Source organism: Chlamydotis macqueenii, chromosome 16 (genome assembly GCF_036417535.1).
Source record: "Chlamydotis macqueenii isolate bChlMac1 chromosome 16, bChlMac1.mat, whole genome shotgun sequence".
NCBI classification, from domain to species: domain Eukaryota; kingdom Metazoa; phylum Chordata; class Aves; order Otidiformes; family Otididae; genus Chlamydotis; species Chlamydotis macqueenii.
The window spans coordinates 15,887,856-15,903,074 of NC_141571.1; the positions used below are offsets into that span (position 1 = coordinate 15,887,856).

The 15,219-nt window shown below is 51.7% G+C and overlaps 1 protein-coding gene across 2 annotated transcripts in view; it reads right to left on the reverse strand.

The window, feature by feature from the left end:
• The window catches only part of NOL4L (nucleolar protein 4 like), a 60,165-nt gene that overhangs the window by 29,310 nt on the left and 15,636 nt on the right, over positions 1–15,219 (reverse strand). For both annotated transcript variants that reach the window (XM_086760816.1, XM_086760817.1), the window contains exons 2-4: positions 13,733–13,888; positions 9,941–10,052; positions 5,371–5,480 (exon numbers count right to left, since the gene is read on the reverse strand). In XM_086760816.1, coding sequence (XP_086616942.1) covers positions 5,371–5,480; positions 9,941–10,052; positions 13,733–13,888 — 378 coding nt within the window. The remainder of the gene's footprint in view (positions 1–5,370; positions 5,481–9,940; positions 10,053–13,732; positions 13,889–15,219) is intronic.

Consider the following 15,219-nt stretch of genomic DNA (forward strand, 5'->3'; position numbering starts at 1 on the left):
GGTTTAACACCTCCTTTTTTACAGAAAATCATGTGATTTTCCCCCAAACTGCAAAGAGCCAGGTCCTTGGCATCACACCGCATTTGAGGAGGAAGGCTGCAGTGGCAGGACTGAGCCCAGCCAGCCCAGCTCGGGGTCTCCAACTGTTTGCTCGCATCAAGCGCTGCATTGAACAAAGACAAAGCTCACCTGCAACACAGCTACGCGGGGAAACACACTGAAAGATCCACACAACGGAAAGTAAAAGCTTTTATGTTTTTACTAGCTGGGAACGCCAGAGTTAATTCCAATAACAAAAACGAGTCGACCTTCACTGAAAGCAAGCCATTCACACGAGCCTGAAACCGGGCTCAACGGTTTGATCATCTGACCCCTGCATCTCATGAGCCATTAAGGCCAAGGATGAAAGTTTTGCTCAACTGCCTTTCCCAGTAAAGAGCGCTGTTATGACGGCCGGACATGCCTCCGCGGGTTTTGCCTGGACAAGGTCTCTCATTTAGGGCAGAATTTAAATCTGCCAGGCAAGGCCACCTCCAGCAGCAGGAGCTGCAGCTCCACTAGAGGGCTTGGCCGGCGCAGCTCTGCGCCAGCCCTCATCGCAGAGACTACATCTGTACTTCAACAGCTGCGGCCACGCTGCCTCACTCCGCGTGCACGGCCAGCATTCCCGTCTCTTCTGGGTGCAAGGGTGCATGCAGGGAGCTTCTCTGGGGCTCCAAAGTCTCTTAAAAACCAACATCAGGGAACAAAGATCTTCCCAAGCCAAGGAAAGGCCTCTTGAATGGGAGTTATCTCATCAAGCTGATTCAGAGATATTTATTCCTGGAGATGTTTAGCACCCTCTTTAAAGGACTGGGAAGTACCTTATCATCCTCATGTGATGCAAACACATCATCCCACTTCCTTCCAAATACTGACTGCATGCTTCTGCCTTCTCTGCACATCTCCGAACACACGGTTGTTTCTTCGGGATCCCTTCACTAAGCCCTCAAACAGACAAATCCAGGTCCCGAATCTCACACAGCAGCCGCCAGCTCTGCTAGGTTTGGTTCTGGTCTCTGGACTATGAGAAAGGAGACGTCTGCAATTCTCACTAGTTAAAGACTGGAAATGAAAATCTAGCATGCCCTCCTCTGCAGCCGCTCGCTCCGCTCCCTGCCTCCGCTGCCTCCCCTGCGCCAGTTCTGCACCCCCAGGATTAGCACGGAGATGGATCCGAAGCAGAAGGAAGCAAGCGAGCTGCCAGGGGAAGATGCATCTTAGCTGTTCTGCTAATACTGGAGCCTTCTGAGCCAAGTGAGCAAACACAACAACGTGTGCACCAGGGAGGCGGCAGAGTGGAAGGAGAACTTAACATCGCAAACCCGCCTCCGGTCACGAGGCTCCGCGAGCTCCCAAATCCCGCAGAGGAGGCTCGATCCTCACCAGCGTCAGAGCCAACTCCCTGTCCATCCGCCGGGTCTGAAGCCCTGCATCCCCCCACCCAGGACTGCCCTGCTGTTTGGGTCAAAACATTGCTTGGAGTCGTGTTTGGAAAACCACTTCACATCCACACACCGTCACACACTCCAGGTTTACAGGGAAATTACCGAACGGATGGAGCGTGTGACGGTCAGGACAAGGCTCTGTCCCTCTCACACAAAGCCATAGCAACAAGAAAAGCGCTCGTGTTATTTCCCACCCAAGAGCAGCTCCTGCCATTCACTGATTGCATGACCTTCTGTCAGCAGGCATCGAAGCAACCTTGGAAAATGTTTCCATACCATTTAAACCTGGTCTCTCGGCCCTGGACTGTGCCTGCCCAGGCAGCAGCATCGCTAGAGCAGAGAGTGAGTTTGGCATTTCATGGATTTTCTCTTTTAAAATCTTCATATTCCACCAGCCACCAGTGGAAATCACGCCCAACAGTGTGGCATGGAAAATAAATCCAAGGCCGAGTTTGAATAAGACCGAAAAGATTGTCTGGAAAAGGACTGCAATAAACTCAAAAACCCAATCATTTAAAATGCTACTATTTATCATCTGGAAATGAGGTGGCAAGATCTTTACAGATAAATATCAAATATCTTCTCTTCATTCCTTTTTGCTCTAGATTGGGAAGGTCAGATGCTTTACTGCCTCAGCAGGTACCCTGAAACGCGGCTAATTCGGGACTCAGGGAAAGGGTGAGGGGCCTGATTGTCCTCACACGCGTGAGAACTGGTATAAATTGGGAATGGAGGAAGCCTCACACCCCAGAAGCTCCTGCATGTTCCAGTGAGCCCAATTCAAGCAACACGGGTCACAGCTGTTTTCCGTCATGCCAGAATAAATGTACCGACTCCCAGAAATACATTGAAATATTCTGCAGGAACTCTTCATTTTGTGAGCAGCCATGTCCAGAGCTCCTCTCCCGACTGTTTTTTGGCCCCAAGCAGGGATGAAATGCTTTCTCTGAGGTTCTTCTGGCTGTGCTTCCTTGTGGAGACGCTGCTGCCCTAACACTGACGTGCTCAGCAGCACTAATAAATTACAGCTACACGCACACTTTTTTTTTCCTGAATAATGAAGTTAAAAGGCCACTTTGGCATCAATTCATTCATTGTTACCCCAAGCGAAGGAAGTTCCTCCTGGTGCTGCTGCATGCAAATAATTGCTTTTGCCAAAAGCCAAGTCGAACACAAGTCTGTTCCTTAATTTATTTCTGTTATCACCAGCAAATGTTCGTGAGTGCGCGGCAGTAAGGTGGCACGGCAGCAAAGCTGGGCGAGGGAGGAACCAACGCCGCCTGGTAAATGTTGATACACAAAAACCATGCAGTGTGTGTCTGTGCAGTGCAAGTGAACTTTAAAGGCAGGTTGTGTTTTCTTCTTGTTTTGCATTTGTAGAATTATTTCTCTCGTCTTTAGAGGACTTTCGCAGTTTGTAAACATCTGGAACCCCAAGAGCTGCAGCTCCCTAATCCTAAAGCTCCCTCCCTGGGACTGCCAGCATCCTCCAGGAAAGAAGGATGGTACTGTCGTGTTTCCAGTGCCAAGTACGAAGAAGGAAAAAAATAGCAGGGGAATGTTTGATGGAGAGAACTGAAGCCTGGTATTGATGTTACTACACAAGTTTTCTTCCTAGAGACTTCAGCGTTAGCAGCTCCAGGTACAGCCACAGCTGCAGTGGGAGCGTGGCACTTGTTTCCCTGGGGGAAGCCAGGGAGTATCCCATAGCTCGGAACAGACAGCACCCAAGTCCCGCTGGATTTTCTCCACCGGCTCCTCTCCAGACTGTCGTTACCTCCAGATCTGGTGGAAAGCTGTAACGCTTCAGAAGTCTGAGCAGTAAGACTGGCCTTTTGTCATTCTGCTCTCAGGAATCAGTTTCAGTAACAGACTGTACAGCAAATTTTACTTCTTCCAAATAAGTTTTTCCCTTGGCTGCTACAGCTTGAAAAGCTTAGAAAGCTGCACCGCAACATACCGATGAGAGCTCAGGAAAAGAAAAGCTTTACAGGCAGGGAATGACATCAAGCCGTTTGATTTACGATCTAAACCAACAACTGCTGGTTGCCTCAGCCGGTCCCTTTTTTGTTCCGTATGACACACGCTTCTGTTCCGATCTTAGGGAGCTTCCAGAGCGTTTGTGTTAGCAGCGCGTTGTATCTCTCAGGCTGGTGACAGCTCCAGTGCAAACTGCCAACCCAAAATCCAGGGTACAAACCTCTCAAATCTCTAAATTACCAACAAAGTTCTCAAAACAAGTATCCCTAGGCATGCAGCTTCAAAACTCAAGGTTCAGTACTAAAGCCTGCCAGCTTCTGGGGTGATTTTTGTTACAGAAGTAAGATCAAACCACAAGTCCAGTTTTGTACCTGTAGAAACGGGGTACAGGAGTTTAATGAAGCTTCAAAACACACTTTTCTCGAACAGAGCTTTGGAGCCAAGAGGAATGGGTAGCAAATGCATAAACGGTACCCTGACAAACCTCTCAGCCCATCCTTTTGTGTACACTCAACTTCACTTGAACTGCCTCAGATGCTGAAAAGCACAGTTGGCCTTCATGGCCCACTGATCCCTAAGCTGGGGGAAGAGCAGGTTGGCAGTCAGCGGTACGGACAAGGGTAGGGCCTGCGACCGCAACGCCTCTCTGCTGGGAGCTGCACCGAGACCCAGCACTTTGCACAAGCCACAGGCGGCTGGAATATGGTGGCTTTCAATCCTACCCATCCAAGAGTGGTTCTGCAGCAGCCATCAGCCGCCACGAAGCAGCACGACCACCCGCCCCATGCCCCCAGCCCAGCCCAGCCCAGTCCAGCCCAGCCGCCCCCGGAGCTGTCCAGAGTTCCAGGAAAAAAGCTCCAAAACACACAAGTGCTTCCCCTCAGATGCCACTTTGTCCTCCAGCAAGAAGGTTTTGCTGCCGAAGCGATGGAGGAGCTCCTGACACCAGCTCCAGCTCCTGACAGCAAACCCCCATCCGGCATTTTACACGGAGCGATGGATGCTCTGACCAACGTCCCTTCAGGGTGCCACTAGATAACAGTACCCACTGGGCGCAACTTCACAGGCCAAGCCATCACCAAAGTTTTCCACCACTGCCCAATGCAAACTCTTTCATTTCGTGCAACTGGCAGTCATGTATGAGATCAGATTCAGGTTTCAGTCTGCTGGAAAGAAAATCCAACACTGGCTTCCAGTGCAGATTGTGGGGAGCAAGTAAAACATACTTTTCTTTTTATAGACTGTTTCCATGGTGCACAGAGGTTCCCATAGCTAATTCTGCAGCTGCAGAACTTCAGAAAATTGCACAGCCTGGGTAATCCTGTGGCAGTCTGCCCCATCCATTCCCAAACCAAAATCCAGCGGCTTAACACTTGCATCAAACAACGGAGCCTTCTCCCGCTTTGACAGGAGAGCAGAGTGGCTGCAGTTGAACTCAAGTTCCTTAAGTTCCCGATGAGGTTAAGAGAGCGCTGGAGCAACTGAAGCAAGGTCTGGGTCTCAGACCCCGTCTGCTAAAGCTCCCAGGCAATCAGGAGGTAAAGGAACACACTCCTAATTGCCACATTTATTTTTAAGACAAAATCTTATAAGAACTCTAGGTCTAAAGAACAAGCGACTGTTATAAGCAATAACTGCATCAGCTCCATCTCTGCTCCTCTCCACTGACACAACTCCAGCCCTGTGGGCCTTCTGCAAGCCAGAAGATCAGAGGCACGCCGCTCTCCCAGCTTCCATGCCCCAACACTGGCTGTGCTTGGCCAGAGCCTGACCGGCTGGACAAACCAGCCGTTTCCAAAAGCATCCTCCAAAAACCAATATGCCCAGCACCAGTCTCTCCCTTCAGCAGGGGCAGAAACCCACTCTGCCCCTCGCGCTGCCCTGCACCCGGAGCGCGACTCACCTGCTCCTGCGAATTCATTACCCGCAGCTTCATTTGCTTCAGATAAGTCGAGGTGAGGGGCATGTTGTAGTCAATGATCCCAGAAACCAAAGAGGAAGGTGGTTCGCTCTCTGAAGAACAAAGGAAAAACTTTATTTAGACAGAGGGATGTGGAAGCACAAACCTAGGATGCGTTCTCATAATCGTTAACATACGTGTTTAGAAGCACTTAAAATCCCTAGCTGGAGCTGGTGCCCGCTGAGCTAAGGTTCCTATAAGAACACGACCCCACCAAGAACATAATTACAGAACAGATGTTGTTTTGGAAAAAAAAAGCATTGCTGTCACCTGCAGAAAAGCCTACACATAATACATAATTTTTCAGTCTACCAAACTAGAATGTAGCAGAGGAAGAAACCGAGTCTTGCCGACGCCTCAGAAGCACTTCCATGCAAATGGGATTTATGCAGAGGCTGATGAACAAGAATATATTTACAGCTTGCTTTAGCATTGCGAAGCCTTGCCAGTGTTGCTGGGATTCCCTCAGGTAGGAGTTAACATGAAGGCAACTTATTAAGTATCTCTATCTGGTGATGAAGATTATTTTTAACACCCTCATTAAAACACAAACTTAATTTTAAAGATCTTTAATTTAAATTGCTCCTGTTGATTCCTCTGGCTGCATCGTATTGATCTCTAGAGATCGCTCTAGATTCAGACCGCTCCTGCAGATCGTTTTGTCTAGCCAGACCATAGGAGTCCCCACAAAGCAAATTCTCAATGATTTTTCTGAATTCTCAAAGATTTGTCAGCTCTGCATCACCGCTGTGGAGCTCGTGAGCTCTCCATGTAGGACACGGAGGCTGCCAGAATCATCTGTTCCAACCCTGAATTTACGGGCTCGTGCAAGGGGTCTGTTTGGGAGGAAAGTCGCCGTTTCCCACAGGGATGGCTGCTGGCTAAAAGGAAGATTTCTCTGCCCTCAGTACAGGGAGCTGTGGAGAATTAATCCAGCCTCCCGGCACGCTCTGAAGAGATGTGTGGTGTGCGCTGGGAAGCGAGCTCAAGCAACGATGGCTGGGGAAGAAGGATTTCCAGGGGCTGAAGGGGAACCGATGCTGGGAGGTTTCCATTCCTGTCTCCGAATGTCCCTGGCTGGCTCGCATTTTCTGGGGTCACTGGCTTCACAGGCACCTCTGACACAGCCCCTTGGAAAACAGCCTTCACAAAATGTTTTACAGCACCTTAGAAAACCCAGCAACCCAAACGTAACGGGCCTGCTTTTCAGAAATGCTGAATATCAAAAAACCCCAGGGAAACTCAGCAGACCTGAAGATGCTTCGCACCTCTGGAAATACCAGATCTATCTTGTCTGATTAATAAATGACCTGACCCAAAAACTGTCTGTACCCGACTTAAACATCACACGGGTTTGTGCAAATCTTCTGTATCAAGACGCTAACTGGGTCCATGGAAATACAATGCTCATTTTCCAGGTCCATCTAACTCACCCCCAGGCAGCTGAGGCATTCCTGCCTGCGGATGCAGGAAAGGCTGGCCAGAGCTACCGGGGCCAGCAGCTCGCTCAAATATGAAGGTGCAAAGCTTTTAGGAACCTTGTAAACGAATTCCTCCCCTTCTTTTCTCATGTCAGTGGCCTCTGCCATGCTTCGACCTACAGATTAATTAAGAGCACTTCTACGTCTCTATACATTAAGCACCCAAAATAACCCATTATCCTAATGTGCAGGGATGTTACTTCGTGAGGAGAAGACGCTAAAATCCCAGGCACGCTTCTCGCAGTCTGGCTGTGCAGTGAAAGGAGAAGAACAGCTCCAGGAACAAAATCTGCCACCTACTCAGGCTGGCTGGGGTCTTCAATATTTGAGTCTTTAAGAAGAGCTTAGGAAAGCATTTGCTAAGAGCAGCAAAGACAGAGCTGCTCTTTCCTGGGAGCACAGGCGTGAACGAGGTGAGTCTTTCAGACCTCTGAGGATGATATGTTGCTCTCCTGCCACCCCCCACTGCATTGTTCAGCACTGCAGAAATGAGTGAGGCTACACAGAAGCAGCTCAGCAGACTCAGATGGGGAGGAAGAGGGAGGTAGATGATCTTTGGGGCTTAGATTCTGCCTGAAACCATCTTGATGTAAATCTGGAATAATCCCATTAGCAGCCACAAATTTACTGTGAATTTGTGCAACTGCAACAGATAAGAGCTTGAGTCTAAGAAACCAAAACCTTTTTTCTTTCTGGAAAAGAAAGAAAACCTTTGTTTTAAAAGGCCTGGGGGACTCCACGGGAACAATCTTCACCTCCTACGTCACAAGAGGGGGCTACTGGAATCCTTTAGCTCGTTTTTCAAAAAGTTATCTCTATCACATGCCCCACGCGTCAGAGGTACAGATGGAACTGGCAGAACAGCTTCAAGTGAAATGGTTTTGATCCTCCCTCCACACTTGTGTCACTCCACTGGAGTCCCAGTGTAATAACAGATCAGACAGACGTAAAGAGATGGCAATGAGGTCCAGTGATGTTCAAAGTTTCCAACAGGCAAGACAATTTGCTGTTATGAGTTACGTGAGTGCTCTGCAGGGTTTGATGTTAGGTGTGTTCAATTAGGGATTTTTGTGATCACAAACGGAATGTGTTGAGGTTTGTTTAATGGGCAAAAGCAGGAAGAGACAGGAGTTACTCAATGTTTTTCATCTTACTGAGTTAAACTTTACCTATATACGCTTATGTCTAATTTCACTAATATATATTCAGGAATTTATCAGGAGCAAATCACCTAAAAAACCACTGGGGTCATAGAAGAATTACCTAGGTGTGTGCTTAGGTGGTTTTTTAGGTGATTTGCTCCTGATAAATTCCTGAATATATATTAGTGAAATTAGACACTCTTCCTCAGTAAAAGTTCCCTTATCTAATCTACTCCATGCATTTTCACAGGTCCTTAGTCACTCTTTAGGTACTATTCAGAGCAGAAAGGCACTTCTGTCCTTCCATTCCTGGCGGGTAAGAAGCAGGACTTAATCTAGTAGGATCTTTTGTTTTCCTGCCTGATTTATTTTTAAGAGAATTGCTAAAGGGGAAAGCTTTATGAAAATAACTGATAATTGATATTAATGTATAAATTTGCTCGGGACAGCCAGATCTGCGCCCTGGTCATGGTTTCCACAGCTAGGACGGCTCTGGGGAGGATACTCAGCACCTGGTGCTCTCTGAGCTGCCTCTGGGCTGGGACGGGTGCTGTGGGGATGGTGGGCGGGCAGGAGGGAGCCCCTGAAGGAACAACGACCCTTTTCATCAGCTGCCTTCTGCAAAGGGATCCTGAGCTCGGGCAGAGCGCCAGGCGTTTGGTGCAGTGGCCTGGTTTGGGTCAAGGCAACAGGAGACATCCTCGTTGGCCTGGGTCATCCCACCGCCCTGCCTGTCCACTGAGCGCACTGCTGCGGCCACAGGACTTGGAATGTCACTGGCGACGGATGCGGCGCAATCGGTGTACGGGTCAGGTTTGCTCCCAGCGAGGCCAAAGGCCAAAACTTCCCTTGACCTAACTGGAGAGAGGGATCGGGCCCTTAGCCAGCGGAGTGGGGAGTGCTGCGGTAATGGAGCTTAGGCTAATAAACGTCACCCGGGATTATTTGGGAGAGTTTCTAAAAAATATAACAAGTACAAAGCATTTCAGTCACTAGCTCTGGATGGCTGGCACACATAATCCACTTAAACAGAACCTCTGGGCTGTCCGTAGCTCTGCTCCTAGCAGTAGACAGTCGGGAATCAGTATTTATACTAGAAATTTTCTGTTGTTGGGTCCTTTGTTCATTTAATTCTGCTCCTCTGCTTGGTAAGAGCTGCCAAATGAGCCTCTCAGTTTGATGCTTTGCATTTGATCATGAAAACAAGGTTGTAACTTGGAAAAAGCACACAAACATCAACTTTAACCACTTACTCTGGAAGAAAACGTGGGCCCATCCTATGCACTGCTTATATCTTTTAGGCCTAAGAGCTGCAGATTGGTTCCGTTTACACAAGAGCCATAATGAGCCAACTACCACACTGGCCACGCTAATTGGCTGTGTACCTAGGCACAACGTAACTTTGATTATCAAAACACCTTCCGTTATCAAAAATAGGATCATGACGTGCATACCTATTAATTACTGCAAATTACTTCTTCAGCAGAAACTTCAGTTATTCAGACATATTCGGTGTCTTTTATTACTAAATTAATAGTTTAAAGAAAACACTTTAGGTCACGTTTTTCCGAGACTGAAGTTTCCGCCCACACACCATTACAGGTTGGTTGCAGAGATATCTGCAATATTTTTGACCCACGCTTTGTATGGCTGCACTGGGGAAGCTCAGAAGGAAAGCTAGACTGCTTCTGCTCTCTAGGCTGAAAACAGTGACACACAAACCAGATTTAAGCAATTCCTTCAGCTTGGCTATAAAAGTGCATGAAAAATACGACAGGCTAAGAAAACCATTAGGTTAAGAGGCATCTCATGGTCGGGGCAGCTACCCGGGGTACCCAGCTGGTACGAAACGCTGGGTCAGCTCAGCTGGCAGAACTCAGTCACCTTTACCTTTGGGCTCCAGTCCGTTGGAGTTGAAATGCATCCTCTTCTGGCACTCGGTGCAACTCATCAGGAACCTGGTCACAGCTTCTCTCGGGAGAAAAGCATAGGTTTCTGCAATCTAGGAAAACAAGGAGATGGCTGTATGTCCTGGGCGAGGCAGAATGCCTAAGGAGAGCCGGGCGGAGGGCGCGGGAGACCACGGCACCCTCCCACCTCACCCGCTCAGCCCAGCTGAGAACATCAAGGACTCACAGCAACACACCCATTCCCTCCAGCCCGGTCCTGGGATCCCCGAACCCCTCCCTCTGGAGCAACTGTTGAAGGACGAGCACCTTGCGAGGGTAACTGGTGCGTCAGAAAGGCACTGGGATGCAAAGGAACAGACCTTGGGACTCCCCGCACAACCACTCCTTCCCAGAAACTCCTTCCCATTCCCCCTCCAAGTCTGGGAAGAGCGAAGCTACGAATGTGTAAGAATCAAACGGAAAGCGAGGTCTCCTCCGCTCTGTTTGCATTGTTAATTACCATCACACCGCTAACCTGAAGAATCCATTAATCTTTTGTAAGGGCAGGTCACTTTTTCCCACAATGACAATCAATTACTGTTAATAATACTTTGCACTTCTGTGACATATTTTATCTAGGGAATTGAAAACATTTTTACAAACAGTAATGAATTAAGTCTCCTGAACCTTAGTGGGATATTTGTATTCTACAGGTGAGGAAAAGCTAAGGATAAATATTTAAAATTTGGATGTCTGAAGTTAAACACGACATCCAGACCTAAGCACCCACAGAAGGTGCCTGGCTATCGGAGCCCTATTATGCCAATTAATCCCTGCCGGCAGCAATTTTACAGTATTTCTGAATATCAGGACTAGGCTATTTGGAGAAGGAAAGAGGCAATGTCAATGGAGATTTCTTTAAAGCCATAAGAGACCATCAAATCACAGAGTCTGACCTTCTGCGTAGCACAAGTTAGGGAACTTCACCCAGGTTCTCCTGCAGCCCTAAAACATCCTCCAGGAAGACATCTGGTCTTAATTGGAAAGCACCAAGAGGTGGAGAGCCCACCTCTTACGTTGGGGTTGGTTCCTACGGTTAATCACCCATCCTGTTTGGCCTGAGCGACTCGTCCGAGCACGGCAGTTCCCAAACCAGGGGCCGTGACCCCAGCAGGGGTCACAGCACTTACAAGTGGGGTCATAAAGCAGACAGAAATTCAATTGTTTGTGCCAGTCCTCGGGGCTGCGCGCCCGGCAGAAGTGGGGCTCATGACGGGAAGCGGGGCTGCAACCAGACACCTCGCCGGCGAGGGCCGGTGACGGGGCCGAGGGCCAGTGATGGGGCCAAGGAAGGAGGGCAGCCCAGGATGCCCCGATCCCCCTCCTCTGGCCAGTGGGCATCACCCTCCTACCCTCATTTGTTAATAAAAATTTTAAAATACCTCAATTCCAAGCATTTATCTACCCTACAGGAAAGGGCGATGCTGCAGCTCGAATAAAACCAGGCTACAGAAGCAGCGCAACGGGGCGGAGGGCTGGCTGGCGCTGGCAGAAGCCCATGGCCGGCGTGGCAGGGGGAGCAGAGGCATGCTCTCCACTGAGCGGCAGCAGAGCCCGAGGTTTTACACGCACGGCGATGCCAGATGGGTGGAAAGTTCAGGCAGGGACCTTGTCCCAGCCGCTTAAATGGAGGATGCGGTGCCTGGTCCTCGGGGGATTCTCCTATTTAGCCACAGCCCCATGGAGCTCTGCGGTGACTGAGCACGGCTCAGCCTTTGCCTCTGCGAGGTATTTACCAATGCACAAGCAACCAGGCGTCCCACGGAAACACTGAAATGAAGGGCCTGAAAACCACCGGTGGCAAACGTGGTGGTGTGGCACAGGCTGGGAACTGCCCCTTCGCGCTGCCCACGGGCCGAGCCGGCTTCCCTGCCTCCTGCTCCGGCAAGCCCATCGTCTCTGCCGCAAATGTTCGGCTAATTTTAGTGATACAGTTGTTATTCCTCAGCTGATTCGATGCTCTGCAGAGCAGACAGCTTCCTTGATGAGTTATCTCCCATCCCAACTCCCTTTCTGATTGCCTCCCTCTGGAGGTCACGGACAAGGGCAAACTCTCCAACGCCTCTAATCAGAAACCGTGGGGAGAGGGAGAGGAACAGCGCGGGACGCCGAAGCCTGCCGAGCCGAGCGCCCAGCAGCGTCCCTTTGTGCCCCGAGCCGTGGCACGGGGCGTGCCGTGCCGCATTTCACCGTCCAGACCCAGCTGCAGAGGCGCTCCAGGGAGCCGGGGCGCGAGCGAGGCCAGGCAGCCCAGCCAGCCCGCATCCTGCCAGGTCAGGAGGGGATACGCGCTGCTAATGTGATGATCTCAGCTCGAGAGGGAGACGGAGGGGTGGAGCGTGAAGCTCTGACTGCTGCGAGCAGGCCTGGGAAAACAGACGGATCCAGCCTGCTCCCCCGAGGCTGTGCAGGGCACAGATTAGTCCTCCAGAGAGCTGAGATGGAGGAATTAGGGGAGGGACGGAGTGGTCTGCGGGGGAAATGAGTGGAAAGTTTTTGAATTGTGGCCGTGCTGGTGGGGCTGCCCACCCCCCGCGACCGTAAAGAGGTCACCTGCCCCTGGCCGGGGAGGGTCAGCACGCGCCCCATCCCCAGCCCTGTGCTCTGCCACAGGGCACGGAGCGATGCCATGAGCGGTGAGCGCCAAGCCCTGCTCCCTGGGGGATCCTGCTGCATCCGGGGGGCTGCAGGGCACCGGCTGCCCCGCTGGCACCGCAAGCACAAACAGCTGTGGATGGACCCAGGGACGTACGCAGGCCAGACTCCAGCCCCGAGGCGGCTCCGGCAGCGCACCGAGCCCTGCATCCTCCCAGGCACCATGGCAGAGAGCAGGGCAGGCTGCGCAGAGCTCTCCAAGATGATGTATACACCAGAGACACGAGCTGCCAGCCAACCACTTCTGTCTCTAAGCGACCCGGTCCTTAGGGCTGTGGGATTCATGGGAGTAGCTGGGTTTTGGACAGTAAATTCAGCTCTTCTTGTAAAAGGAGAGCCCAAATGTTTGCATCGAAGGGCTGTGCCGAGTCATGAGAAACGGCGAGCTCCCTGGAGAAGCACACTTCAAGCTAAATTATTCCTGACCTAACGAGAGTGGTTTCAGGATGGATAGAGCTGGTTCTCAGCATCCACGGAGCACCTGACGAGGCTTCGCTTGGTGCCTGCCTCCATTTTGTAACGGAGGGAACCCAGGACGGGCTGGTGAGAGCATCCGCTCGGCCAGGGAAGAGGGGCGGGCTCTGGCTGCGCTCCAGTCCCCTTTCTGGCCGCTCCTGCCCTCCAAGGCCCATGTGAGACACTTCCCTCCGGCCAAGGGAGACAGGGAGGCAGATGGCACGGAGCAGAGCGTGCAGGGGACTGGGCAAAAATCCCCTCGCTCATCACTAATACTGAGCATTGCCCTTTTTCTTTTTTTTTTTTTTCCCCCAGACACGTAGGGTTGCCTTTGTATGATTCACCGGGTCTCCTCTCCAAGCAGCCGTACGGTCGCACTGCCGCTGCAGCCTGGTTTCCCGTCGCCCGAGCACAGCTGCTCTGCCTTTAAACGGCTCCCTTCTCACGCCTCCCCGCACAGGCAAACAGGACTCTGCTGCGCCTCTGCCTCCCGCCAGCCGCGCCGCTCCTACCTGCCCTCCCACTCCTGTCCCCGTCCCCACGGGGTGCCCGCTCCCACGGCCCCCCTGCCCCTTCGCTCCCGTCCCCTCGCCACCCGGGGCGCGCGGAGGGGGAGTCTCACCGCTCGGTAGGTTTTCTTCTGCCCGGCATGTTTGGGTGCTTTGCCCGGCTCCGACGAGCTCTCCACATGCATCGAGTATATGATGTCAAAGAAATCTTCCACCACAGCCACGCGTTTCAGAGAGATGCCCTCGGGCTCCGACAGTCCATCTGCCCCCTACAACAGTGCAGGCAAGTTGAGTTAGCGTCAGCGATGGGTGACAGGGGTGACGAGAGGGGCCCCGGGCTAAGGCGGTTGGAGGGGGCAGAGTGGCGGTTGGAGGGGGCACAGTGGCGGTGCTCCAGCCCTGGGCTGCCTGGGGCACGGGGATGCGGGGGATGAATTAAACAGCGCTCCGGGGAGGATCCCGCTGCAGCCAGGGCAGTGGCGGCTGCTGCTGTTGTGCTGCTACAGCTGCCAGTGAAACTGGGCCAGGAACAAAAACAAGGGAAGAGTCCAGAGGGGAGTCACAACCAATCAAGAAATTAAATTTTCGTAATTTGGGGTGATTTTGCTAGGCAGGGAACAGGCAGGGGAAGCTCTTTGGACCCGCACACGGTACTAAACCATCCTGGAAAGCCCTGCAACGTGGGGCACCCTGGCTGGCTGCAGTCCCCGCAGCCACGGATCAGCCGGCAAGACCAGGATGCGCTGTGATGCCAGGATACGGCCCTGAAGGAAGGAGACAGCATCGCCCTCCTTCCCTGCACTGACCTTTCCACGGCACCCTCCCTCCCTCGCGCACGCAGAGCAGCTGAGCGCTGGCAGCAGCAGCACAGCTCTTTGTGTGTCAGGATGTGCCGGAGAGCAGGAGGCAGTAATTCTGCCACACGGCAGCGGTGACAGACTGGTGGGAGTGGGAAGTGTGGGGAGCAGTGCTCCTCCGAGCCGACTGGCACCAAGGGTGTCAGCTCGCACTGGCAGGGAGCGCAGCGGGCAGGGAAGGGGAGGCAGCCCTCAGCACACGGGGAGGCAGCTGCTAGCGGCGCCCCGGCACAAAGCACCACGGCTAATGGAGAGAGTCGGTGGCTGCTCTAAGGGCTGGGGTACCGAAAAAGGGCCAGGCTTTGGAGGCCGCCCAGCTTCTTCCTTGAAAAAATGCCACTGCTGCCCAGACAGCTGTATATATATAAAAATACACATATTATATACGCATATACAGGCCCTCTGAGGCCTGCTTTCCGAAAAGGCGTGCAGAGACGCCATCCAGCTGGTGAGCAGCAACCTGCCCATCTCAACGACCTGCAAATGATCTTCACCTGCACTCACACATCTGCCAGCGCAGGCAGGGGCTGGCAGAGGTCTGCATGCAAAGGGAACACCCAGTCTCCCAACCTTTATTTTTTGTCACTGGCGGCTGGGCTGCGTGTACCTTATGCGGCCTATAGATTGAATCAACGTCAGTCAAGGGACCCTCAAAAAATCAATCATTTAGAGGGAGCACCTTCTGCTAAAGGCTATTTTCTTGTCTTTAATGTAAAGTGCTGCCTATTGAAGCTGGCTCCTCA